The 27,989-nt window shown below is 41.9% G+C and overlaps 3 protein-coding genes and 1 long non-coding RNA gene across 9 annotated transcripts in view; 1 reads left to right on the top strand and 3 right to left on the bottom strand.

The window, feature by feature from the left end:
* Positions 1–677, bottom strand: part of LOC128075331 (protein FAM169B-like) — a 34,789-nt gene extending 34,112 nt beyond the window's left edge. Inside the window, exon 1 of the mRNA XM_052671971.1 lies at positions 553–677. Coding sequence (XP_052527931.1) covers positions 553–586 — 34 coding nt within the window. The 5' untranslated portion in view covers positions 587–677. The remainder of the gene's footprint in view (positions 1–552) is intronic.
* On the top strand, positions 55–14,471 carry PGPEP1L (pyroglutamyl-peptidase I like). Of its 5 annotated transcripts, none has more exons than XM_052671972.1 (6): positions 55–374; positions 3,173–3,437; positions 5,843–5,895; positions 12,300–12,416; positions 12,930–13,159; positions 14,103–14,471. In XM_052671972.1, exons 2-6 carry the CDS (start codon positions 3,404–3,406, stop codon positions 14,269–14,271), a joined length of 603 nt encoding a protein of 200 aa, XP_052527932.1. In that variant the 5' UTR covers positions 55–374; positions 3,173–3,403; the 3' UTR covers positions 14,272–14,471. The 5 variants fall into 5 exon arrangements, with proteins under 5 accessions (XP_052527932.1, XP_052527934.1, XP_052527935.1 ...); XM_052671974.1 differs by lacking the exon at positions 55–374 and adding an exon at positions 716–1,682 and having other exon boundaries at positions 3,275–3,437; XM_052671975.1 differs by lacking the exon at positions 55–374 and adding an exon at positions 1,910–2,734 and having other exon boundaries at positions 3,275–3,437.
* On the bottom strand, positions 1,826–4,240 carry LOC128075339 (uncharacterized). The gene is made up of 3 exons (XR_008203779.1): positions 3,580–4,240; positions 2,026–2,080; positions 1,826–1,914 (listed from the first exon to the last, which is right to left on the bottom strand). It is a non-coding gene; the product is annotated as an uncharacterized LOC128075339 (long non-coding RNA).
* A 1,535-nt stretch (positions 14,472–16,006) lies between the features above and the next one.
* The window catches only part of IGF1R (insulin like growth factor 1 receptor), a 149,846-nt gene continuing 137,863 nt past the window's right edge, over positions 16,007–27,989 (bottom strand). For both annotated transcript variants that reach the window (XM_052671965.1, XM_052671966.1), the window contains exon 21: positions 16,007–23,663. In XM_052671965.1, coding sequence (XP_052527925.1) covers positions 23,297–23,663 — 367 coding nt within the window. In that variant the 3' untranslated portion in view covers positions 16,007–23,296. The remainder of the gene's footprint in view (positions 23,664–27,989) is intronic.

The following is a 27,989-nucleotide window of genomic DNA, read 5'->3' as shown; positions in this document are numbered from 1 at the left end:
CCACAGTTTGGCCTTAAAGACGTATACGTGTGCTTAGACAGTGTTCTCCCTGCTCTTTGTTGCTTCTCGCACATCGAGCCGTCGGGCCACGAGCTCCGCACGGCTGGACGGGGAGCCCAAGCGGGGCCGCCTGAGGCCCCTCCTCACCTCAGCGATCCTCTAGAAGCACGGCCGCCAAGGCCGGGGCTCGTCCTGCCATGACCTCAGGCGACGGAACAAAGCATTCCTGGAAAGGCCCGCGACTTCGGCCGCGTTTTGGCCGTTTCTTCACAGCGCCGCGGCGGGCGCCGAGGGCAGCGCGGGGAGCCCGCCGTTTCGCAGCGGCGCGAAGCTGCGGGCGGGACGGGGCACCGCGGGACGGGAGCTCACTGCGGGTGAGCGACGTGCAAAGAGCACGAGGGAGGAGAAGCGAGCGGGGCGGCTGCCGGCGGAGGAGCAGAGCGGCGCGAGGGGACGGGCGAGACGGGGGCCGCTGAGGGAAGGAGGGGAAGCCGCGAAGCGCGCGGCTCCGGCTGGCGGGCGGGCGGGCGCGCGCGCTCCCTCTCCTCTTACCAGCGGCTGCTCGGCCTCCTCCCTCGGCCTCCATCACTTCCTCTGAGGCGGGCTCCCAGCACGCGGCCCGCCCTCGCCCCGGCCGGGGGTGGCGGTGCGGCCCCGTCCCTCAGTGCGGGCGGGGAAACAAAGGGACCGAGAGGGAGGGTGGCCTGAGGAGGAGCAGGCAGGAGAGGTTCCGGCTGCAGCCCCAGGGCCGAGCGAGCGGCCCCCGAGCTCCCCTCGGCCAGCAGCGAAGCTCGCTTCTTCCCTTAACAGCAACGAAACAGATCAGCATACCTCTGCGCTTAGCTTTGGGGGAGTATCGCTGCTTCAGTCCATTTGAAGCGACATTTCAGAGTTCTTCAGGCGGCTCGCGCTGCTGTTGCACGCTCTATTCCTGCCAGAGCTGTAAGAGAAAACTCCACGTGGTTGATCTTCCCTTCAAACGTTTGTAAAAACGTACTCAAGCAGACCTGTGTTTTCTTTCCTCGATAAGACAAAGCGGTATTGCCCTCCGCTGTGGGACAAGAGCAACCTCGGCGCTGACGCTCAGTCACACAGCCACTGTGCAGCACATCAGTGCATTTCAGTGCATGCCTGTGAGCGCTCGAAGCCTTGCACCTTCCTCCATTCCCTCAGTATCACACACGTCACTCAGCCCAAAGGTTTCACCGTCATCTTGAAAATGATGAAACCTGGCCAGCTAAGTCTTGTCAGCTGGGTTTTGTTTATAACCAGGAGTGGTAAACATATTACCATTAAGCCCAAGGAATCTGTTGGTCCTACTTAAGTATTTTGCATACTATCTCATAAATAATTACTTAAATCCTGCATGTGCTCTGTGGATGATGCCTGAACAAAAGAGACCCACTGATGGAAAGTTACACTCTGCACTGCTGAGGTCCTTTTTCTCTGTGTTAAACTATAGCAGACAATTAAAAAAAAAAAACTGTTTATGCACAGGAGCTGAATTTTGCTAATATTACAAGAACAGCACAACTAAACGATAGCAGCCACCCAACAGGTTGACTACATTAAGATTATATACAATTTCAGGGTTTCCATTGGTGCTAAGCACAAGGCATGCACCGATAGAACAAACTGCAGAAGAACTTCCATAAACAAGGCAACGCTGTTCAAAAACAAATGTGAGTGAAATTGCTATAACATTTTTCCATTTCCCATTTCTACTGAGTTTGTTTCTCCTTCATGGGCACTGACCCATAGAGAACAGCAAGCTTTACACCAAAATGTTCTTCTCCTCTGTTTTTGTGACACTGTATTCCATCTAAGAGTGATAACCAGCATTTTCATAGTTGAGTTGCTTCCATTTCTTCTTCACTTCAAGATGAACACCATGTCAATCATATCTGTATGCAGCTAGAAAAAAAAACACCAGTATTGAGCTGAGTCAGCTGTGTCTGTGATCTGCTCTCAAATATCCAGGGCTTGTTTTCTTAATTGTGGATGAGGAAACAAACTGGCACACACCTCAAATACCCATATGCTGCAAACACATAAACTGCATGAACACATCTTGATTGACCTAGGAAAAAGAAAGACAGTGGAATTGTAAATGCAATTCACTGATGGGAGTGGTAAATTTTACCTTATTTAAAGCTGCAGTTTCCCATTTGGTTTACTGGCTGCTCCTTCAGCCTCAGTGGCTAGTAAAAGTCAGTTCTGCAAGCTCTATTAGCCAGGGAGAGACAGGGGTGATAGAATCAGTGTCATTTTATCAAAAAGAATCCACAAATTACTCTCAGTTTAGGAGGATTCAAAGGACAGAAGCAGCTTGTAACTCCAAACATTGCTCGGCCACCAGCCAATCCAGGAGAGTTCTTCAGGGATTTTCTCTCTTAGGATCTCATAATTACCATCTCTCTTGAGAATGCACAGCAACTTTCTATTCTTAGTTTATTTCTCTCCTCTCTCTCACACACATGCACATACTTCCTACTCAAAACAAGACTCAGCAAAACCCTCTGCCCACATAGTTCTAATTCCCAAGAGGACTTTCATATGCTTTTGTTTTGGGCAGTGACAATGTGCATATGTTTTGATTTCAGGCCCCCTATTGGTTTTTGCACTTCAGTTTAATGAAGACACACCAGCTATTAAACTCACTGCCTCAAGATTTCCTTTGACATTTTAATTTGGACTGAAGTTTTGCTATGTGTTGTCCATTCAGTCGTGCCAAGTAAATATTTTGCTTTAGCAAATACATATTTTCCTGTTAATGTTTATTTTTAAAGTGTAAGGAGCTTGGGGAGTTTAATAAATAATGTAAGATAAAGCTGAAGATGAGTGAACGAGGTAAGTGCTGTGAGGGAGCACAGGAAAGTTACCTCTATGTATTTATCGATAATAAGAAACTAACCCTAACACTGAATGGAGTGGAAATAGAGGTACGTGTTTTTAGCTCAGTAGTTCTTCACGATTGAAGAGAATTACAGCAGTGACAAGAATACAGTATCCACAGGCATACACTAAAAGTGACCCAATTAGTTTTGCTTACTTGTATATATACAGTTTTCTGATGCAAAGTATTGCTGGATATTTTATTGCTGGACATTTTGCAAAAAGTTTCTTGCAGCCTTTTCTGTTCTTGAGGTAACCTGCTGCCTTTAATATGCAGGTGTAACAATTTGTTTTGAAAGTTCCATGGGACAGAAATCATTCCTCTGGTGTGAATCCCAACCCATCCCAGCTTTATGAAAACACTTTCTTCATCCAATAGAAATCTGCATGCTTCAGAACGGTTTGAATCAAAAAATAGATGCCCCAGATGAGGAAGTTTTCCACAGATGCATGAATGCTGATACCACTGTTTGGAACTGCAAGTCGATGAGATTTCACCTTTTGGAGCATGGATTCAAATTCCAACATTGTGGTTGTGACTGGTAAGATTTTTGTTTTTATTTTCTTCTCCTTTTAGCTAGAGATGGTATGAATACATGCTTGATCTCTGTCATAAACAGTTCCCTGGAGGGAAAAACAGTAGCAAACGGTCATACTTACAATTCCAAATAGAAAATAACTTACTGCTGTGCCTTCTTAAGATACATGTCAGCGGAAACAAACTGCAGCATGCCCTCTTTACTGCCATCCAGTTTGGTTTGTTGCTCATTCTCTCCATGTTTTAATCTTTGTTGACATTCTCTCTGATCCAAACCACGTAGCTCAAGGCAGTGCAGGCTAGTATTAGATAAAGCTTACCCAAAAGGAGCTCTGAAGCAGCAAAACCAGGTTGCATCACAATGTCACGTAGTCAGTGTCCAGAATTAGAACCACACATGGCAAGTTTCAGGGTCTCAGTGTCACGGCAAGGTAAGAGAAATTTGAACAGTAGATGCTGCCTCACCACTGCTGAACTACACCATTAACTTTAAATATATCAAAAGAACATGTGTGAATGTGCAGCATAAGGGACAGAATTTGTTCTTTTTCTTGCTGGCTGATTTACAGTGGCAGTGCCACCAGCTAGAGACTACTAGCTTTAAAAGGTTAAAGCTCCTAAGGAACGCTGCGACTCGCTGTCCCTCTCATTGCCACTGGCTCATCCAAAGGCAGTCATTACACATATCTTGACATGCGAGTCGCAGGATAATTTTCCACTGTAGGTCAACCGAGGACACAGGAACGAGGTTGAAGCTACATCAAAGAGATTTGCATCTTGCTGTTTTCAATTAAACACTTTTTTTTTTTTTTTTTTTTTTAATAGCTCCAAGATGAGCAGAACTGGTTTGGCTTGCTCCAAAAACCTGCAGTTGAAATGAATGGGAGTGCAGGAGAGAGCAAGAGGTATTTGCTAACCTCTTAAAAGGCTGACAGCCTGGTTCTCCCTATGATATTTATAGCACGTACCCTTGATGGGCACACTTCTTAGCACCTTGTTAGGTTTTTTTCTCCCCTTACATCGCCATTTAGGTACAGAAATATACTTGTTCAAATGCTTTTAGTCTAGTGTGTCCCATTAGAGACACAGGTGCATCTTCAAGCTATTACAGAGATTATCACAGCATGCCTCTGTCACATTCTCACCTGCTCATAATATAAACCTGCTGGCAGTGAGCCCAGTTTACTATATAGTGCCTAATAATATTCAACCTGTTAGCTCTTGAAGTTTTTGCAGGAATTTCAGTACTGTAAAACTCTCCTACATTTATTTTGTTACATAGAATAATTTATCCCAAGCAGTGGATTCTTACAGCCACAGCTGGGATGCATGAATTCAACTCCAGATTACTTAATAGCGTTGTTAGAACTCTGCACGCATGCAGGTACCCCAACATGCACAACAACTGCAGCTTCAAAATGGGGTGACTGTCTCCCTAATTTCACTCTGTAAATCTAGCCAGAGAGATTTTTTTCTTCACTATCAATGTGAAATGAGTGCTGCTTCCCAATCCCAGGGAAATCATTGCAGCAATACAACTACCACCAGGCTTTGCATCATATTAAAGAGAAAAGATCAAGCAGTTATTAAACAAGTATCAGCAAATTAAGAAATGCTTAAAATATATCATTAATTATTAAAGCTGTTGTAAAGTTTAATAATGTAAGTTCAACTATTCCCATATACAAGTAACTTTCAATGTGTAAAGGAGTAACCATACACTGTCAGTATTTATTTGTCCATTTGTGGATTTTTAAATATTTAAAGTGTAAAGCACTACAACCATTTCACAGACCAGTTTTCCTGCTGCCCAGTGTCTAAGACTTTCCAACACACTGGACTGAGAGCAGTAATTGAGATTAATAAAGGCGGTGGGAGCTTTCCACCAAACTTTTAGATGACAAAATGCCCATCCAAATCAAACCAATTTTTGTCTTCTTGTTAAATAAAAAAGTAGCTCACAAAAGGAATTGTAAAACTAAATGAAATCAAGTTTTACTCTTTCAGACGTGTACTTTCATCTTCCTGAGCTCTCGACAGTAAGAAAGGTACAATGACAGCGACCTGGGATTGTTGACACCAGTCAATTTAATCTAACATTTCTGTGGCTAATGATATTCTCCCCAAATCATCACTTACATGAACGGGGCTCTTTTGGCTCCAAAACATTTAGCAGCTTCAGTTAAGTTTACCTCATAAGGCTTGTAGGATTAGCTACTATGTCAGCACATCTCAAAAAGTGCTGACCCTTCCCTTGAATGTCATAGAGGCTAAATAATATATTAAATAAAAAAATCAACCTCTGTAACAAAAAATATTAAAGTACAAACATGTGATTATATACCTGTTGTCAGCTAATCTAACCTTGCAGAGCAAGGATAAGTTAAAAGCACATTCTTTCCTTTTCAGGTTTTGGTCCCTTTAGACAATACCTGGTTAATTCTAGCTGGGAAGCCGTGAAGGTAAGCAGGAAAAAAAAAAGGGAGGGAGGTGTTTTATTTTGTGGAGATCCACAGACAATCTGTTTCCGGGCTTTCCATTCCTTCCTAGACAGTTATTTTTCTTACTAAACAGAATCGCAGCCTTTGGAACAGACACAGAGGGAAGAAAATAATGAAGAAGTGAACATGATTGGCAAGGGTTTTTTTCAGAACACTTTTAGAAGTCTAACGGACGTTTGTTCCTTGTCTGCAGTCAGTGCATGTGCCATGAGTTATCTCTGCCTTCTGTAAACACGCCGTGATTCATTTTATCGCGCCTATGTGAGGTGATTTCCTTCTTATCCACTATGAAGCTGTTACTGCCTACTTCAGGAACACAGGATGTAAGCAGGTCTATTCTAAGTACGTTTTCACATCTTAGCTTTGCTTTCCACTTTCAAAAGACAGCAAAGTCTGCAGTTAACACTGAAAGCAAGATCATTCAGATTTCTCCCCAATCCAGACACCTGGATTCTATCAGTAGCTGCAGCATGTCTAAGATGGAGTCCTGAATGTTCCTGATTATTTCCTAAATATGTGCATTAGAACAAATTTAGGGTGGTGGTTATATAAAAACATTGTTTGCATCCCTGGCTTTCAGCGTAAACTTTTCAGTTACAGTTATTCTCAAATAAGAATGTGTGACTTCACATTGAGTAGCCAATATCAAAAATTTCCACAAATAAATGATTTCCCAGAACACAATTATTCTTTTTTTAAATTGTGTGTATCTTAAGAGCTGTGCATAACTTCTATATTTAAATATGCCTTACAAAACAAACACCCACCCCTAGTAGATAAGAATTGTATGCTACAAGGTGATAATTTACTAGTTTGATACTTTAATATTGTAGCTCAATTTAAAGTGTGAAAGGTCATAATATACATACTTCATCATTAGGAACAACTACAGAGATTTGCCGAGCCTATGTACAAATCTAAGGTCTAAGCTTTGACCCTAGATCTCCCGGCACAGACAATGGCCATTCCTTGGGTTCCATTACTTTCTTCAAGTGTTTATGAGCAGAGTTATTGTGAAAGGGTCTTTCACACAAGTTTTTATCAATCTTAAGTAGAAAGAAGGTTAGCAATGAAATCTGAAACTAGCTGGAGAACAACCAAGGTAGTAAAAACTAATTGGAATGTTGGTGAAGCATATGCAACACAACAGATAATATTGGTAAAATGGAAAGTTAGACATACAAAACAAACTGAGGAGATTATGGTCTACTAGAGGAAATGGAATAAGCCCATAATAATTAACTTTAATTGATCTGGACATTGGAATCAAAAAAACAGCTGTAAGATAATGCTAGTAGTGATAGAAAGACTGTGACCTTACAGGACTGTAACTGTATTACAATTTCAGGTGACAGCTTCTGAGGATCTGTCTTGAAAATGAAGTGCAGACAAGTCAAGAGATGATGAATAAATAAACAAGGAACTAGCAAATATTTCCAAAGACCAAGGCTTCTAGCTTTGCTGAACAGGGAGCGCCAAGTGTGAGCTGCTGTTTGGAAAAATGTATCCATTATCTACCCTAAGTCATGAGGGATGTCATCCCTGTGGGCTGATAAGAAAGGAAAAAAAAAAAACAAAGCACTTGTGTTCTACCTTTCCACTTTCTAGTCATCACAGAACACCTATAAATTATCACAGCTCCAACTTGAGGTGATTTAAACCACAAATATTTGTCAGTTGACAATATTCTTGCTCATTATTTCCTGGGTCCCATTGGCTCTAATTTTGGATGCAATATCACCCACTTCCCAGTGAAACCATGTTATTTATCTGCAAGCAAAACAGCCCAACACCAAAATACACTGATGAGTCTTCTGTAACAATGGCATGCACTTGCTATGCCAGGAAGTTATATAACATGGACTGCAGCAGTCTATAATGAAACAGATGTCGGTTCTTGTGTATAGAGTACAAACCCATTTCTCTCTGATGTGACACCCTCTGTGAGGAATTAATTTGTATTCATACTGGCCATGCTGCTTTGGTTTCCCATTCCCTGGCAAAGGTGGGTAATCCAGACAACTCATGGAAATTTGTTACAAATCTGGAAGTACTTGGAATTTCGATAGGCTTTTTGATACTAAATAGCAATCTCATGGTATTGTTCCATTAGCCTTGTTCATATGAGCCCAATGGTCTTGAGAAAGCTTATGCACATATATTCAAGACAGCAAAATGTAGAATTTACATCTGAAAGTAATCCTAACTTGGCTTGGAGTTACTGCATGGATCACTAAAGTGACATAAAGCCCTCCTGCGGAGTCTCTTTCCTGAGAATCATGCAAGAGTGCACTCGAAGTACTGAGCAGCCACACCACAGCTACATACTAAACATGATTACTAAGGCTTAATTGTTGCATAGTATTACCCAGAGCTATCCTAATTACTACCTCAGGCTGAGCTGCACTCTTATCAAAAGCCACGGCAGTCTCAGAGATGCTGCAGAGCTGCAGCACTGACATTTATCATCTCAAGTAAGAGCACATCCCAGGAGAGTCCTCACATGCAGAACATATCAATTCCTGTAGAAGTGCATGTATTGGGAGTCTCAGGTTATAATTCTCAAAGCGTAGCCTTCCCTCTATGCTTCTTGGGATGGGGCCTTGCCAAAGAGCAATGCCTTCACTTCTGTGCGCAGCACTCACTCTTATGTGCATTTGCTTCCTTAAGATCTCTGTTGCCACCTTCACTGTAAGATGCTCTTTCACTCTTCGGCTTGCTGATAGGATCAGCAATTTTCCTACAGCTTATTTTTTGCTGGAAGAAAGATCAAAGATCAATCCAGTGCGCACACATCTCGTTCCATGAGTAATATCCCTTTTATACCCTTACTGGTCACTCAAAAAATTAGCATGATGTTGTTTCTCTTACAAACTAACCATGTAGTCCCTCACAGTCAGCAGAAAACCTGATTTCTCTGACGTCCTCAGGAACCAGATGATAAATATTAAGACTTTACAGATCACTGTTAGTTTAGGAAGAGCATTTGTTCTGAGTTCTTAGATCTCTTATTGATACTATGCAGCAGTGCACTCTTTTGCATTTCCTCTTTTAGCACCCATCAGCATCGCTATGGATCCGTCATTCCTTAGCAAACTCTCCTTGAGTGTTTAGGAAAAGGGATAATCAGAAGAGTCAGAAAGTACCAGCAAACCTGTCAATTCAGAGTTATTGAGGAAAACTTCAGGGCCTTTACAGACATTGTCACATGGCCCAACATAGTTGCCTAGCACTAGAAAGACAGATTCTCTTTTGGAAACCTGCCTCACTCAGTTTTTCATGGTTCTCACAACTGCACTCACCTGAAATACCCTCCTGATATATGCATGAAAGCTCCACCAGCACCTCTTAACTCTTGAAATGCAGAACATTCTCTCTGGAGAAAAACAACACTGAGAGTTAACACCACATTTGCAGACAGATCACACAGAGTTGTTATGATGTGTTCTTCAGAACCACGTGGGACCCTCAGAATCTCAGATCTCCTGAGCCATTTATTCCATCTTACAGACCAATGGTCCCACCTAACACCCCTGATCCAACTCCATTGCTATATATTTCCTCCAGAAGCCTACGTCTGGCACTTGGCAGCTAAATATCCTATCAGAGCAACCTACCATCAAGGTCGAATTCCCCAGTTAGTAGGGCACAAGTGTAAGCTGAGTGACAGCATTCATAGCAATTAAACTGTTAGTGCAAACAACAGGTCACATTTCCAACTGCTTCTGAGAACTACGTCTGATATCAGGAGACAAGGATCAGACCTCTGCTCGCAGTTTTTCATTCTGCTGCTGACCATGTGGTCTTTGGAAATGTGTCATTTAATCTCTCTCCCTCTCTGCTTTGGTTTCATCATCTGTGAAAATAAGACGTTGCTATTTAGTTCTTTCATTTGTGTTCTGGAACTTTCTTATATCTCTAACACGTTAAAGAGCTATCTACAGGATTAAAAGGAAAAAAAGACTTTGCATCAACCACTTTCTGAATGAGGTGCACAAAATTAACACATGCAACCGACTTCCCCACTCGCTAACGTCCTGGCAACCCAAAACTGTGAAAACTCAAAGAAGATCTGTGAAATGTTCTGGAGCTTTCTAAAAGTTTAGGTTGTTTGTCACACTCAGTGTAACACACAACCACCGCTTCTGACCTCAGCTGCTCTGTGCAGATCGTTTCTCTTTGGAGAGGGCTATGCATGGGCATGAGCCAGAACTCCAATGAGCTGTGGTTGTGATCACAACTCACCAACAACTCCAGGTTGTCAACTGATAATACTGGATTCTATTTTCCTTTTAGGAAGACTTTCCAACAGCAACAACTTTGTTTTCTTTTGAACCACTTTTCCCACAAAAAAATAAAAAATAAAAAAAAAAATAAAAAATAAAAAATAAAAAGCAGTTCTCCATAGGTTCCATAGTCTCTCAGTGTTTTCTTTGCTGTCTCAGCTACAGCAGACAGGCTGTTTACTGAATTGATTCACCAGTGTGGGATTCAGCGTTCCTTCTCATCTTCAGATTCTCACATTAAATGTAAAAATCGTTTTGATTATGGCTGAGACAAGGAACAACCTTTTTTTTTGTTCTGTTTGCTCAACATGTGGTGTAATGGAGTGTAAGTCCATGCTCAGGATTCCTGAATAACAAAATAATCATATTATTGACAACGTGCTATAATTCCTTAGGACAGAACCAACCATCATCCTTTGACACAAATTCCCAACCCTGGGCTACTGGCCAGCTTCTGATTTTGTCCTGCACAAAAGGAATTTCTGCATTTCTCTACGACAGAGAGCGACAAGAACCTCAATCCAGAAGCACAAGGAAAGAATAGCTTACAATAGTTTATACAACTTTGGGCCTTCTGATTCTAAACTTGTGGATAGCCAAGCACTTTAAGTCCTATAGTTAAAAAGGAAGAATCTCATTAAATGTTAAAATTAAAAATGTTTGAGAAAATAAAATGCTAATTGTGAACCAGCTGGGGTTTTCTTTTTTGGACGCTAAGACACAGTACAGCATTCTTAAGCAAGATGATGCAATGGCCTCTCAAAGACTGTCAGCGCCCAGAGGAAAAAAAGGCTGGCAGTGTTCTCTAAATGTGTTTACTTCCCTGCAGGCATTGTTTCCTTGCTTGTGTCAAATAGTTTATTGAGCACAGCTAATCAATGTTTCCGCTGACAAGAGAATTGGAACAGTTTATATAGGAAGCCAGTGTTGAAGGGCAAATTTCCCAGTAAACTCAGCCCCATGCACGCAAATATCCTTGGTAAGAAAGGAAAGCTTAAGGAAACAATGACATTGAAAAAGTTACAAGTTTCTGGGACTATCAAATACTGTTGCTGGTGACTTCTTGCCCATGCCCTCCATAGAAATTCAGAAAATTTGTACACTTTTTTGTAGTGGTCTACTAAGATGTAACAGGGATTTTCAACCACCATTTCGCTTCACTGGGACAAAGCTTTCTGTCTCAGTTGTATTCTTTCTGCATCCTGCCACTGCAGTGTTTACGTTCTTCATAAAGTCTTATGGCTTCTTCATTAGCCCTGTTCCACTGACAAAATAACTTAAGGCATCACCACATGATGCTCATCCTTGACTCCTACCAAGACCATCTTGCACACATCTAGCCAACCTGCTGTTTTAAAGGATGCCTTTTTTTATTTTTTTTTCTTTTATCTCAGTCCTGGGCAATAATTTTTGTTTCCTTCGGGAAAAGGCCCCATGCAGAACTTCAACTCAATAACAAAGAAGTAACATTCCAACAAATAACACTTCCTTCTTTCATAGGGAAACACATTCTAGATCAAAAGGAAATGAATTCCTATCTCAACATGCTACTGTGCTGACACTCACTTTGAGCAAGGGTTTTCAGAAGCAAGTTCAAGACAGCAGGTGGAATGTTATCCAAGGGACATCTGATGAGAATTCTCTCTCATTTGTGTCTCTCCAGAAGCTCAGGTTTATCTACTTTGTCTTTCAGAGGAACAGCTTACCTATATCAAAGCCTACTGGATGTGGGTCTTTTCTGAGAAATTCTGTATTTCATGGTTCCCCATGGGCCAGTTCACATCAGGATTGCACAAACCACACACTGGAGGCTGAGCACCCTTTTGGAAAATATAACCATGGCTCAACACGGATGTGACATTAAGAAATTCTTTTGTACAGCTGACTTTCCTTTAATAAAAACGGAGAGCTGTCATCAGAACTGGGTCTCGCTGCAGAGCAAGGAACAATAGGGCTACGCAGTGATACACTGCTTTCCGTATCTGCTCAGTTGAATCAGCCTGATTTCTACGTCCCACTGAAAAACCCACTGCTCTTACACATCCATCACAGTTGTTGGCTTGTTTTTTGTATCTATAGGAGCTGTCCAAGAGAGGCCTTGGAAAAAACATTGATCTTCGTATCATGCAGCTACCAGTGGTTTACCAAAAAGCAAAGGAACAAATCTTCAGGATATGGACAACTCTTCATCCAATAGTGAGTAGTCACAACGTTGGGCAATTTCCCCCTTCATTTCTAAATAACATTTTCGGTAAATCTTTAGAAAGATCTCCAAAAGATTATTGCACAATGTGTACCAGGCAGCTCTGGACAGTGACTGTACAAACGGTGATGAAGGCTCCAAACAACTTTGGAGCACAAATTAATTAGCATGCCACTTTAATCCTGTGCCACGTAAACAGTATAACTGCATGCAGAACAAAGAAAAATACATCTACCTACATAAATGGTAGGGAAAAAAAGGAGAAAAAAATTTCAGCTTTGAAGTGTGGAGTTGAGTAGACACAACAACAACGAAAAACAAAAAAACCACAATTTGGTTCTCATTTATAATCTCTTATCAAAGTTATCTTGAAGCATGAGCTACAGCAAGGCTTCCCACCTTGAAGACAGTATTTCACATAATGCTTGGCACTCCTGCATTACATGTTTTCAAAAAACAGGTCTCATTTTTAATTTCCTGTTATTCACTCTGGTGGGAAAAAACAGCTTGCTGTTCACGTTGGGCTGGCTTCATCCACCAAAGCAATCATCATCCTTGAGCAGTGTGGGAAGAACAAAGGCTATGAAGAGATGGATGCTTGTGGTTTTCACCCAGAAGGTGGCTGCTGCATGCTAGATGGTCCGGAAAAGATTGAATCTACAATTAACCTGAAGACTATCTGGAAAAATATTTCAGTGGAAGGAATTGATATCATCTTTTCCAGAGATGCGGGAAGGTAAATATTGTGTATCAAGGCCTCAAAGTAAAAGCAGAAGTAATTCAATCAGCTCACTTAACCTTGAAGAGTCTCTGCAATGAATTCTCCTCTCACCAAAATCACTTTGAAGTGAAGACTTCCAAGTGTCACAAGTATAAAATGAGGACAAAGTTAAATTTTATGTAGAGAAGCCTTCATGGCAAACAACAGTCAGTAGATAGTTTTCCATGGACTGCAAAAGAAACAAGTTTCAACATAGCACACTGCGATGAGCAACCCCAGTAAACCTGTGCTTTCTGAGTCTAAAAGCAAAACTGACTAGTGGGAGATTTTAATCTGTTTTTCCCAACTGGGAGAGATACAAAATGTAAATACACACACTGAGGAACAGAGCAATTATCGGTACCTTCAGAACAGTATCTGTGATCTCACTGTAGGATTCAAATTTTCTTCAGTTAAAAGGAAAACAAAACAAAGTGTAAGTTGTTTTTTTATATATAGCTGATCTCATCCTGTGCTTTTAGGATATGGATCTGCGAGCTAAAAGGTTAAGGTGATAAACAACAACAAAAAAGGTTGGCGGTGAGCCTGTATGACCTCCACAAAGAAATTTACTGATGTGCTGTAATGGTACGGCTGCAGTGCTGGGGGGCTGCATTAGCTTTCTCATCTGACTTAGCTTACAGAAACCTAGAAGAGAATGCATGTCTTATGATTTATTTATTTCTATTATCATTTCTTAAGTTGCTTCTGAGTGTCTGAGACAGTAACAATCAGATATGGAATATCTGTTTCTCAGACCAGTTTTATTTCAGCATTCCCTTTACTCAGCAAGCAAATACGTTTTTAACATTTTTGTGAACCAGATCTGGTTTGGCTACCTAATGAATATTTAAATTTAATCAAAGTTTACTGTTCCTTAATTCGGGCTTCTGTTTCTGTTTTGTCCGTTGCATTTCAGGTACATCTGTGATTACACCTATTACACTTCCCTGTATTACGGCGCTGGAAGAGCAGCTTTCATCCATGTGCCTCCATTATCAAAGTCGGTAACAGCAGACTCTCTAGGAAAAGCATTACAGACAATTATCTTAGAAATGTTAAAACAGTGTGGGGAGCAGACAGAGTAAGATGGAACAGAAGGAAAAAGGAGGTTTCTTAAAATGGAATTTCTTATCTCTTAGAAGTAGCAAATCTAATGATTATTTAAAGCCCTTAAAAATTTTATTCCAAGTTATTTTCAGGGAAATCTCCTTACAAAAGCCAAACAACTGTTTCCCTCTCTGCTATAAAAATCTTGAGGGGAAGAAAAAAAAAAAAAACACAAAAAGTGACAGTTTGTAACACTAAGATTGCTTCAGATTTACCAAAGTGCAAAAAACAGGACTTAAAAATGGTTACGTATTTCCTAAAATCTTTTAAAAGCATGTTTTTAAAAAATCTAATTAAAACAAAACAAAGCAGAGCGAATGTCAAAAGATGTTACTGCAGACTTGTTGAATCAAGATCCATTCTTACGTCCGTAAGGACATTCAGCACTGATACCACAAAGTTCCCCAAGTCCCTGTTCAAGTGCAGTGACACGGGCTCATCTAACACAAGCTGCCCATATATAAACTTTAAATATGAGGGAAAAATAAAACACAGGTAGAGATCCTGTTATTTTGAAGGTTTTTTTCAGTTTCTCTTTGAGACCTGCTGTACGTGCCGGCTTTCACAGACAAAACAGCCTACAGATCTGGGGTGATTAATACAAAAAAAGCTGGAAGCTGGCAGACACTGTAAAGCTGTTTGAGTTTCAACTGCCTGAAAACACCCTTTCCCCAAATTCTCAGCATACGTCCCAGAGGAAAACACTGCTGTCCTTCCACAAAGCACAGCACAAAGACAACAGCCTTTCAGTACAATGGGTCACGCTATGCAGGGATTTGTACATCAAAATCAACAAGCCAACTTGTCCCAAGAAAGGCGAGCAGTGAAGCACCGCGCAGTGGAATGTCACGGCACATTATCTTTCTTACAAAACAGGAACCAAATGAGATCCCAACTTATAAAGCTTGGGATCAGACACTGACAGATCACTTCTGAGCTTCTCCCCTGCCAAGCCAGGCTCCTCGGTGTCTCAGACATGGCTATATGCAGAAGCACTGCTCTATTAAGGCTGGGCAAGACAGAGGTTTACAGCGTGTCCTCTTTAGCTCACAGGGAACGTCAATGCACACAGTTTTGCCTGTACCATGACAGACAATTATGACATAAAACCAGCAAGTATTTTTCAAAAACAATCACCGGAACAGAAGAGCAGCATCTTGACGTGGACACCTGGGATTTTTCTAAGGGAAAAGAAAGCTCATTGCTCTAGTGTTGTGTCAGTGAAAAGGACAAGAGACAAGGACAGCCTAATGGCACAGACACCTGAACAAGCTCTGGGCCACCACTGTGCCTCAGTCAAGACTTTTATGACAAGACTCAGAGAAATTGTAAATGCCAAGATACTGCTAGCTTTCTTGTCGCTATTTTTCTAACAACATTTGCAGAAAACTGATAACTTTGTACTGGATGGCCGAATGCCTCATGTATGCATTGCTGTAACAGCAAACGAAAGGATTTCCTTCAAATAAATAAAGAAAAAGACTTTCCTTATTCAAATGAATCAAGTCCCGCTGACAAATGGTCCAAAGGTTGGTGTCACTGGATGACAATACTTCTGACTTCAACACAGCATAATGGCAGCACTGACCTCTACGAAGATCGTTTTCAGAGTTGCTCAACTAAATGCAGCCAGAAGTGCAGAAGAAAAAGTCTTGAGTCTTCTGAGCTGCACTTGCTTTGCAATGAAGAACAACAAATTCAAAAGCAGACAAATGCATACAGAATTCTTTTATTTAACTTAAATCAGGTAGTACTGAAACTACTAGAAAAAAGCAGAGTAAGAGAAACTAATGGAGCCTTAGCTTCAGCCATTCAAAATAGACAAAGTTTCTTCTTTTCATAATGTAAAGAATCCCGAGTATATCGCAATAACAGGAATAAATTCTTACAACAGAATATACAAAAACATTTTGAATTTTTTTTTTTTATCTACTGATTCATTTTAATATAAACACAGGAATTTCTTTAGGAATAATTTATACACAGCAAGTCTTTTTTATGTAATAAATTGGCCATGTTATTGTTGAATTTTCTCTTAAAAAAATCTAAACAAGAAAACTCAGAAAATGTCGTATTTGCAACTGCATCCATTCCTTAGCACTTTCTAGTTTTGTTTTTGTCCCAGAGGTAGACAAACTCTGGCCAATCCTTTCATCTCAAACCTCACTGGTTTAGAAAACAGAAGAGCTGATCGTTAAATAGCATCTAAATCATCGTAACGCTTCAGAAATGCAGTTAGTCAGACTTCAGGGGGAAACAGGGATCTTCAGTATTCTTAAATAAAAATAAATAGGGACCCCGCTTTGCTTATTTCAACAAAGCTTCAAATGGTAATGCTTCAGCATCTTTAGAGGCTGCATACAAACTTTTAAAGTGATAAGAAATATGCAAATAGTTCTTCAATTGTAATTACAAAAACTGCCTTCCCGCTTTCTCTTATGCAGTCATTTCCTTCAAACCACCTGGCACCCATAAAACAGGTACTGAACAGCACAAGTGAGACTGTGTAGCAGCAAAACCCATTCTGTTTTCCCAACCAGTGAGGTTCTTGCAATCCGTTAAGTTCACTGCACTAGACAGCAAAGTGAAATGACCAGTTAAGATGATCCCACCCCAACTAGAGGGCTCTGGAAGACCAGGATGCTGAAGATACAGAACATTTCCTCAACTTCTTTACTCGTTCTCTATGTACTGAGACACAAAGCTTGGGCAGGTAGTGGGAGAGGGATGAGCCTTGAATTGGACGAGTTAGCGATCCTTTTTGGCATATTGTAAAGCTAGCTAGTAAACTGGTACCATCAAAGAAAACCGATCTCATACAGACACACGCACACACAGACAGAAAAAGTGCCCTTAAATTATATTTTAGGCATTAATAAACTACAAACATTTTATAAAATTATTCTATGTACTTACAAAATGCAATGAAACATTTAGTTAGTTCTTGTAAACCAGATCTTCGTCAACTGACTACCCGTAATCTACTGGACTTAAAGCCCTATTGAAAATGCTAATGGATTACTAATCAACAGAACGCGCACAAAAAAGGTGGACACGCACACATACGCACGCACACAACTGGTGATAATCTGGTACTTGCAAAACAGACCAACAGAAGGTTGAGGCTGACTCATACAGACCAATGCCACAACCACTGAACTCCTGTTACGAGTTTACCGCTTCAGCTGGAAAGTCCGGTTTATTTACAAGTACCAATGATCAGAATGGTGACACCTGAGCTCTGCTGCTGCCCCACGCACACCAAGCTCAGGAAACAACTACAAGCTTCTGCCAAGCCCTGTGTCTTCATAAACATCCTTTTCCATACCTTTTGTTTTCAGATGTCTCCATATAAGCACTTCTCAGTTCTGATTTACCTGGCTGCACTCCGTGACAGAGACTGCTTACTGCCTCTGAGCAGCCAGTTTCCTGAACTGAGGCAATCTTTATGCCCTCCTGCCTATTTACAGTTCTGTATCTTCAGCACCTCTGGCCACTACTGTTATTTTCTACACACCATTCTTAAATTCTTGTCTGCACAACTACTCATGGGTTAAGTTGCAATATCTGGCTTTTATCACTGGTTAGTAAGGAGTGGACCCCTTGCACCTTCCTCCGCTGTTGTTTAGCCCAGTGATTAAATACACCGTTGACAAACAAAATAAGAACAACAGGAAACAAGTGTTACTTGCACTAGTGGAATGAATAGGATTCAAATACATATATATCTATATTACAGACATACACACGCGGATATCTATGTCCATATAGATATATACTTATGGAGTTACACCAACAACAGGAGTGTTGTTCGCTTAGACTCAGATTGTACGGAACAACCCTCGGCAGTTCCCAGAGGACCTGACAGCGGTTCCGCCTGGTGACCAGTCGGTCCTGGGCAAACTGGGCTTCACTTGTTTTTAAAGACCAACAGGAGCATCAGTGCGAACATCTCTAGAATCATACATCACTTAGAACCAGCTTTAAAGAACAGAGGCGTCACGCTGAGAAAGACCTGGTGAACACAGGCTGGCCTCGAACTTCCAATCACGCTTGGCTCCTGTGTCCAACTCATCTCTCGCTCAAAAGCGCTTCTTAGTACCAAGCAGCTGACACTTCTGTGCTTACACAGGAGCCGCCTTCCTTTGCAACCAAACCACCTTCTGTGCCACTGAGAAGCTTTTAAATGTGAGGCAGGTGAGAACAATGGCCCGAGTGCTGAAATCAAAGCCTGCCCCTGCAGTGATGCCAGCTTGTTATTCTACTGCATCAAAACAGCTTGGTAATGTTTGTCAAAACGCTGGGTTTTGGGGCTGGGTGGGCTTTTGTTTTTAATTTGTAAGGAAACTGGATTACTTGAACTTTATTCAAACACAGTCGAAGTTCTGAATAAATTTACCATACCAGACAAGCCAGTGGTCTCAGGAAAGAACAACATTACAAACCATATTATGACTCTATCAAGCCAACATTAATTCTCAGTTGTTCACATGCATAAACAACTTGATTTACTGTCCAAGGGAAGTCTGCATGAAAAGCCCATGTGAATAAAGCTATTCAAAATGCACAAAACACAACAAAAAACGCTATGGAAACAAACAGAACAAAAAAGTAATTAAGCCTGAATTGCAAACACAGAACACAATGGTATCATGAAGGTGGTTTGGTCCAGGAGAGCTGACTGTCATCACACGTGCGTACTTTTAGTCCCGTGACTGTTTTCTATTGAAGTGCTTTTTGAAATGTCTATCACAATGGGTGCTACGTCATTAGTGTTTCTTCCTAACACATTTTTAAACCACCTACATCAAATTACAAAAACCAATAACTTGGACAGTTTTAACAAAACCCTCCTAGCCAGCTGAAAGATCTGAGGATCTCCAGTTGTGGTAATCAATATGTGCAAGTGAGGGGAACAGTCACTGCACCAAAAGGTCACTGGAAGCTTCAAAGAAATGGAAAGACAAAAAGGACACGGTAACAACTTTAAATTTGCTGCTTTTTCAGGGTCTGAGAGAAACGATCCCTCCAAAGACAAGCCCTGCAGTACTCAACCACAGCACTGTATATTCAAGAGGCCGCGTGCAATTCGAAGTAGCCAAGCATCGCATTATTCAGATACCACAACCAACACCTGCACGAACAGCTGCCTGAGCTGGAAAAAGAGAAACATTATACATCATGTTGATGGCAAGCCTGTGTTAGTCCTGTGTGCTTGTAAACCAGTTACACGCTGTCAGAGGGCAGTTAAAATTTGATGGCTGGTCCATCAGAATCCACAGTTATGAAGCATATAAACGGGGGATGAAAGGGAAACTGACTTTACTGGCACATCAAAAAATTCAATTCTATGTTAGTTTTGAAAACAAAAACAAAACAATAAGATAAAATAAAATAAAATAAAAAAATCAGTGCTCTCATTGAACAGAAGCAGCAAAGATCCAAAGCTGTAAACTCGACGTGGTATTATCATCAGGCAGCCCGCAGCAGGTTTGTCATTGTGTTGGTCAAAAACAAAAAAAAGCAACACTGTGCTACGTGAGCCAAATGGGTGCTGGTTCAGCCAAATGTCTTTTTGGTGCTTGCGGCATCTGAGGAAAATTTGCCAGGAATGACTGAGGCCAAACAGACCACTCTCCTTATTCTAGCAATTCTTCTGGACCTTCAAACACTGTAAACAATTCATTTCTGTAGCAAATTTGATCGAAACTCGTCAGACTGAAAAGTTCTCGTGTCAGGTCAGATCTCCAGCCCTCCGAACACGCAGCAGCCCTGCTGCTGACCTGAGCACTGCCACGACGGCCCGTTAAAAAGCCTTCGTGTTTCCTTAATGAACGACCACCTCCTGTCAGGCAACTCTCGGATTTTCCTCACAATACCAGATTGGAACTGAAAAGGCAAAACTCCTTGGAATTGAGGCAAAGATTCTGAAGTGACCCTTTGTGATGAGCGGTGACTGTTCCCCTCCGGAACCTAGAGCATGTGGTTTATGGAGTGAGAGGTTACCAGTATCGACGGCATTTATTGGCTGCTGAGAAATGTGAGATGTATTTTTTTTATATACACACATATAAAAAAATAAGAGTGAGGTAGATAAATGTTTGAAAAAAATCAAAAACTGTCCCCCTGTCATACTCAAAAACCCTTATCTCAGTATTTAAATTTATTATGGGGCATCTCTACAGTGATTTAAACTGATATCACAAAAAATAAATAAAAAATCCTACATAGAATACCTTCTTAATTAACTTTTTTGTCTTTTTCATTTTTAAAAGGGAAAAATAACTATGGGACAGAGGCAAGAGAAGATAATGGGACCTAAACTACACAAGCAAAAAGCACTACAAACTTTTAAAAATCTCCAGTCAAAACTAGCAATCAGTATATTTTAAGTCTTTGTTCTTACTCAAAGGTTTTAAACATTTCCATCCCAGAACCACCTCTTCACTGCCATCAGTTGGCTGGATCAGTGCTAAACAAAGGCTAAGATGCTGTAACTAAGATGAGCAACTGCTACGACTCCTTGGTTGTAGGCTTTATGATGGCCCCCTCCTTCCCTTTTCACCAAGGCTTCTGCAACTGAACAAACAAGCTCACTCATTTTCTTTTGTTCTGAGGTTTGGTCTATGACTTAAGCAACAGGCTTGGACTTGAACAGGTTTCCATAGCTGCCAACACTTAACTGTTTGCTAGCCGAGCCGCTGGCTCCAGCTACATGCTTTCCACCCTACCCCACGGAAATGGCGTGCTGTTGATTTGGGTGTTTTTAGTTCTGTTTACCTTGGGGTGCAAAATGCAGCCCACTGCGTCCTCCAGGAGGACTTCCTCATCGGGAAGGCAAAGAGCTGGGGCTGGAGCCAGGTGTTCAACGGCCACCCAAAAAGTGCCCTGTGCCGCCAGCCATGATTCACACGGCTCTTCTTCAAGGGGTGGCAGAGTTCAAATAGTCGTTTTCAAAATCAGTGACCCAAAAGCCTGGCGTCTGCTGTTGTACCCAACAAACAAAAAGAGTGTGTGTGTGCACGTGTGTGTCTGTGTGGGAGTGTTGTGGGGATGGGTGGGGGGTGTGTGCCACAATCTAAACAAGCAGGGAGGGAAGGAGGAGCAGGACCCTTGTACAACAATGAACATAAACACTGAACAAGAATGTACTAAATATTTAACCTTTTTTTCTGACCTGAGTTTGTATCATGCCTTGCACTGTAACAGACTCGCATGCTGTCTGGGCAGAGGTTCGTGGGAAGGAAGGAAAACTGGGTCTGAAAAACACCACACCGCTGCTGGAGCGCTCGGTGTGGGGCGTCCCTTCTTTCTCCATGTCCTCCTCAAAAGCCCTGTGACCCACACAGCCAAGATGTTGTAAAACAACTAATGGGAAAAAAAAAAAAAAAAGAAAAGAGGAGGAAATGCATTTATAAAAAGGCATTAAACAGTTCATGGCAAATCATATGAAAGGTATCAGTTACTGGGAAGGAAGAAGTAAGAGTTACACACTATAGTACAAAGCATAAGAAAATTTGTTGAAGTGGGAGGGAAGGGAAGGAGGGCAGACCTGAAGGTTTTCATAGATTAAATCCACAAAGATAAAGAACAAAAAAAATAGCAGCTTTTTTCTGTACAGACATATAGATGAGTATCTGAACCGTAAAAAAGTTATAAAAGTGACACAAAAGACAATGTGTATGCAAATGATCCATGGTCTAACATAGAACTGCAAGACCCTTCGAGAAGTCTTAATCATAAAGAGAAAAGGTCAACAAAGCATTATATACTTGAATCCGGTTACTGCTTTTTTTTTTTTTTGTCTTCTCCAATTTTTGTTTTATTGGTGCTTTTTTCCCTGCAAGCCTGTGGAGGAAGGCAGGCTGCAACGATGGAGATCTCTGCCGCTTTTGTCATGGTTCTCACATCTCATTTTTGGCGTGCGGTTGACTTTTTTGTACCAAATGCACATGTTGGTTTAGCTCACCACTGCCAGTTTTGTCCAGAATTCATCGGGATGGGCACGGGGTGGAGGGAGGGCTGTTTCTTTACTCCATCCCTGTTATCTTCTCCATCACAAGAAAAAAAAAAAAAATTATCACATTTTATCCAGTTTTGAAAAAAAGAACCTAAACAATTTTTTTTTTTTCCTTTTAATACCAGTGTATGATTGAATAGAATGTATTGGTCAGGATTTCTCTTAAACAGAGCAGTTGATTACTGTGCTCCTTCCATGCCTACAAAAAAAAAAAAAAAAAAAAAAAAAAAAAAAAAAAAAAGTTCTTTTATTATTTTTTGGCAAAATTTGGCAGCGTTGAAAATGGTAACAACCTTGGACGAATGATGGCCCTTTTTTATTCTTTTACACGTTTCTAAAAAGTTTAAAGAGCAACATTAAAAATCCAGTCTTTCAATTTTTTTTTTTTTTTCTTTTATGGATTTTTTTGTGGTTTTTTTTTGTTTGTTTTGTGTTGTTTTTTTTTTTTTTCTGTTTCTTTTTTTCCTGTTTTTTCTTTTTTTCTTTTTTCTTTTTTTTTAAATAAAGACCTACAGTGTTAGGCAGGTGCTTGCAGGGGAGCAGGAGCCACCTGGCCTGCGATATCTTTGATCTGATAAAAGTGCCGTACGGTTGAACTTGCACGCAGATATGTTTCCCATTATGAAGCAAAGACAGACAGAAAGAAAGAGATAGGGAGGGAGGAGAGAGAGAGAGAGAGAGAGACATCAAATCTCAAGTTTTCTGTTGCTATTAAGTGTTAACATCAGAGTTTTAAAAGGCCAACTGTGTGCCCCATGAATGGAGTCCTTTACCGAAACAAACATCTGCTTGCATATTGAAAAAAGAAAAAAACCAATAACTTGTTTACTGAAAAAAAGGGTTCTCCCAAGTGCAGCTATGGCAGTTCTGAAGATCCACTGAGGTACAGTAGGGCTTTTGAATATTTTGTAGTTTCCTTTCTTTCTTCCCCCAATACACGCGTTTTCCCGTGCTCTGTTTCTGTCAGATTCTGGGTCTAAGGATCAGCAGGCCGAAGACTGGGGCAGCGGCAAGGCCCGCTCGTTCTTGCGTCCCCCGTTCATGTGTGCGTACGGCTGTCTCTCCTCAAAGCTGGCCCTAAGTACCACCACCCCCGGGCCGTTCTCGGCTTTGTGTCCTGAGTGCTTGTCAGTGGGTTGGAGGGTAGAGGAGGGATCTAAAGGAATGCTCTCCATGTTCTCAGTCTCCAGGTCAAGCTCCTCTGTGTCCGGAGGCTTGTTCTCTTCGCTGTAGAAGAAGGAGACCTCTTTGAACGCCGGATCCAGCTCGTCCTTAATGCTGCTGATGATTTCCAGGAAGGAGGGCCTCATCTTCGGGTTGTACTGCCAGCACATGCGCATCAGTTCAAACCTGGACGGGAAACACACAGCAAATCCATTTAGTGAGGTGTTTTACAAGCCCTGCCTGGAGTGCGACCGGCCGTGACTGAATCAGATCGAGCGTCTCAGAAAGTCGCTTAACAAAGATGGGAGACGAAGTGACAGGACTTTTACAGGCTGACATCCCTGGGACACACACTGACCTGCTTTCCAACCGCTGATTGACTCCTACGGCTCCGGTCTAAACCTTCTCAACCCCTTTCCACACACGCCTGCTCGTAAAGCAGTCCTGCGACACCTGACATCCAGCACTATTCTGTATTCTTATTCCCATGTGGCACGTCCCTGGTTCTCCTGCAAAGCATCCTCTACTTACCCAGACACCTGACAGCACCTCTCAGACCATCTTTTCAAATAAATCAGTTCTTACTCTACCAACAGTGTTTTGAAAAAAAAAAAAAAATAGAATAAGAAATACAAGGTAAAAAAAAATAATAATAAAATAAAGCTTTTTTTTCTTTGGAAGAAGAAAATTCTTTAAAACTACAATATCCAAAAGGCATTTGCAAATCTCAAAAACATTCTCTAACCTTTTATTTTAAAATTACGTTTTTTCATTTACGTCCTGGGAAGCATAATGCTTTGAGGAGCCTGAGATCACCTGTTGAAGCACATCAACAAACAGACCTGTACAACGTCCCACGCTGGCAAAACAAAAACACAAAACAAATCAGTAATATGTAAATCATTTTCTTAGCTTGCACAGGTGTTTTTCCTTTACAGATGGTCAAAAGTAAGCAAGAAATTCCATGTTATGCTTCACTCTGCACTGCCTTTGGCCCTCACAGCGGGTCACCAGGTCTCTGCATCAGCATGTGGATTTTTTTTCTTTTTCATTAAAAAAGACAAAGCCAAATAAACAAGAACACGCTCTTTTTTGGGATAGCTCCCAAGTCTGCCACAGACTGAGGCCCTACTTTCTGAAGGGTCGCTGCCCTGGAGTAAGCCTTGCAACATGACTGTCACCGTGCTGGAGCCCTGCTCCACGCCTGCTGCACCAATGCACAGCCCTGGCCTGAAACACAACCAAAACAAAGCAGTCCCTCCCTCTCAGCTCTTTGCGGGGAAATGCTGTTCCCAGCCGACCAGAACCAGCAAAACCGGGGAAGGCTGCTGTGTTTGGGATGCAAACACTGCTGAGAGCACTTCAACCAAAACAAAAGTGATCTTAATTGAAGTACATTTGAATGCACAAATATTACAGCGAGAGCTCGGCTGGCACAACGCCGTGTGAACAGAAGCCAACCACCTGAGCACGGCCTTGTGACACCCAAAAGAAGCTGGCAAAACCGGCTGTGCTGTGTGAGCGCCCCGCTCCTCAACGCCGGATGGCAGCGGGCACGTAGACACAAAACACTGCTCAACTATCGCTTGTTTTCGAGTCTTTAAGAGGCTTTCATAGCGAAAGTGAAGCCAAACTATAAAACTGTATTACACCCTCACCCACAGCCGAGGAGGAAAGCTTGAGACATAAATATATAAAATCCATTTCTGTTACTTCATTGCTGTTTCCTTTCCAGCTGACTGCTGAGTCCCTGAATAGCAGCCTCGGCTGGAGCCAAGAACACTGGATATTCACTGGCACTTCGCCCTGAGGCCTAAGGGCAATGCTAAGGAGATACCACAAGCAGTGGAGTAATGCATGTGACATCAGCACAAACAAGGACATGTGATGTTTCTTTTAATCCATTCCAGATTTAAAAACCCTACAGAGTTCCCATAAAAGGATATTTCTTTTCTTTTTAACTCTGTGGGCTCTAAGACCTTGTTTACATTATCTTAAAAAAAACTTTCCAGCAGACAATGGAAGACTTTGCAGGCTGCTAATACAACCCAACTACTTCTATCGAGTGTGTTTCTGGCTGGTGGCAAGTGAGCCTGAGGAAGCTGGAGGCATTAGACTGGGGAATAACCAGCGCCACCCTAAAGCATCTTTTGCTCAAAGAACACTGCAGAAGTGCGGTTACTTCTTGCACTGAGACATTAAAAAATATATATATATCTGGAAAATTACTACAGAAGTTGCATTCCATTTGAGTGTGCACTTGTGCTTTGCATCAGACGTGATTTGATAGAGAAAAGAGCAGCGAGCTCTCCTGCCCTGCTGCTGCTGCATGCTGGTGTCACCTCTGAGAGCAGACCCTCAAACCAAGTGAGTGCCAGGAACAAAGGAAAAATCAGTACTACGTAAACAGTCTAGCCATCTACACGTGGGGGAAGCAAGTCTTACTTCAAAAGCAGCGTGGAATTCCAACCTACACAATTTCTAAAAGCCCCATGGGAACGCACTGTCTGAGAGCCTCAGCTGTAATCTTCTCGCAACGCAGCCATCACCTGACAAATGCTGCCTAACAATGGTAGTACATAAAAACTTTCCTTATTACACAGGAAGAAGAGAAAAACAGCAAAGCTTCTCCTGGCACCATCTTATTGAACCATCTGTCTTACTGCATGGTTCTGTCTGTAAAATCATGCAAACTATGCCAAGAGGGTGTAGCATAAACAGAGCTGAGTCTTGTTTCACCCTGTGCAAGAGTGAAAAGCCTGCAGAAATACCGTCTTCTTTGTGCTCAGCCCCTTCCCAGTGATTTACCATTTCTCTGACCCACAAGACAACTGTGCCATAAAATCCACCTTTGCACAACCATCTGATACATCCACGCTGCAGAACAGAACCCCTCCAGTTCTTCAAGTGTCCTTGGTCTCTGATCTGCTGGGAAAGCTGATGGCTCTCTGCTAGCAGGGGTTAGCAAAGCACAGCCACTAACAAGCATTACAGGCATTGCAGTCTTAGGAGAGATGGAACGGCCAAGACCGCTTGCACCACGTAGCATTCACACAGGGGGCAACAAGAGGCCCTTACAAGAACTGCTGTGCTGTGGCAGGAGTGTGCACGGCTGTGTCAACACTCACATCATCCGCAAGGTTAAAAATAGTCGGTTCGGTGTCAGTTGCAGAGAGATTCTTCTATTCTCATCCACGCTTCCCCACAGCAGAACACCTACTCCACCTGTTCTGGACATTTTTGTGTCAGTATATTTCTCCCTCTCTTCAGAAAGGTAAATTTGTTTTCTACATTAGATACCATCCTCCCCTTATTACATTTTAGTTGTTCACCTGTCAAAGCAATTTAAATAAAAAATACATGTGCAGTCATCTCCTACCACCACGTATGCTCCTAGCTCCACTTCTGGTTTGCTGAGCATCAGAGAAGTATGCTGACTTGCCTACAACAGGCAGGCTTTGCTTTCTGGGCATCTTGAGTTAATGCTGTGAGCTAATAGTAAGTCCCATAGAACGGTCAGTATCTAGCACAGAGAATACATGCTTGCAACTGCCACAAGCATCTTTCTGTAGGTTCAATAATAATGTCCCACACTGAGGAGTGGGTAAACAGACAGCTGGAGGGAGAGAAGCAACTCTGCCCCTAGGGCAGCTCCCTGCCTACCAGCAGTAACAGCGAGCTGTGATTGCACCAGTTGCTGAGGGCTAAACAGCACCTACACCCAACCTGGGGCCAATAGGACAGACAATGGGAAAAGCAGTGAAAGTGTGCAAAAAACCCCAGGCACTACAGTACATAGAATAGGTTCTTTGGATGCCCAATAGGTGAAGAAAAGGTAAAGATTACTTTTGGAGCTCCCTACTGCTATTCTCTTAACAGCCTCGTTGAATTTCAGCAGGCTAGAGAGACTGTCCTAATATAAAGACAAAATAAGCTGAAAGGAAGCTACAGCAAGTCACAATACACTTCTAAGGCCAATGCATTCAATTTCTTTCAGCATCTGGACAAAGTTAGGATCTTTTTTTCACAGCTCTACTGACGAAATAAGAGAGACATCACTAATCTGGATAACTGGATGTGCCTTAGTTCTGCTTCTTGTTCCAATGGAGAGAAGTTAAAATGAAAGGAAGGTATTTTCATTCTGCCCCTCTGCCATGTCCATCTAGTTTTGATGGCCATTAACAGCCATCAGTTGTGAGCAGCTTCATTTAAAATCGGCACAAAAAAAGGTTTTTGCTGGTTTACAGCAATGCAAGCACACGCTGGTTACCCTGCAAGCAGACCTGGTGAAAGCAGTGCCCATGAGCACAGAAATAGTCTCAAGAAATAAGGCGAGTAGACGATGGGCTGCAGCAGTGAGAGCTTCCCTTCGCCCTGCCCATACCACACGTGCCCCAGGTAAATGTGGAATTTCTGAGGCTGAAACTCTTGTCAAGTTTGCTCTCACTGCAGAGCTCACTTTTCCCCGCTGACTCGGGGAGCACAGCAGCCTTACCCAGAGCCCCTCACAGC

The sequence above is a fragment of the Tympanuchus pallidicinctus genome, unplaced genomic scaffold, assembly GCF_026119805.1.
Source record: "Tympanuchus pallidicinctus isolate F22 unplaced genomic scaffold, pur_lepc_1.0 scaffold12, whole genome shotgun sequence".
In the NCBI taxonomy this organism is placed as follows: Eukaryota; Metazoa; Chordata; class Aves; order Galliformes; family Phasianidae; genus Tympanuchus; species Tympanuchus pallidicinctus.
This window is presented reverse-complemented; position numbering and strand designations above follow the sequence as displayed.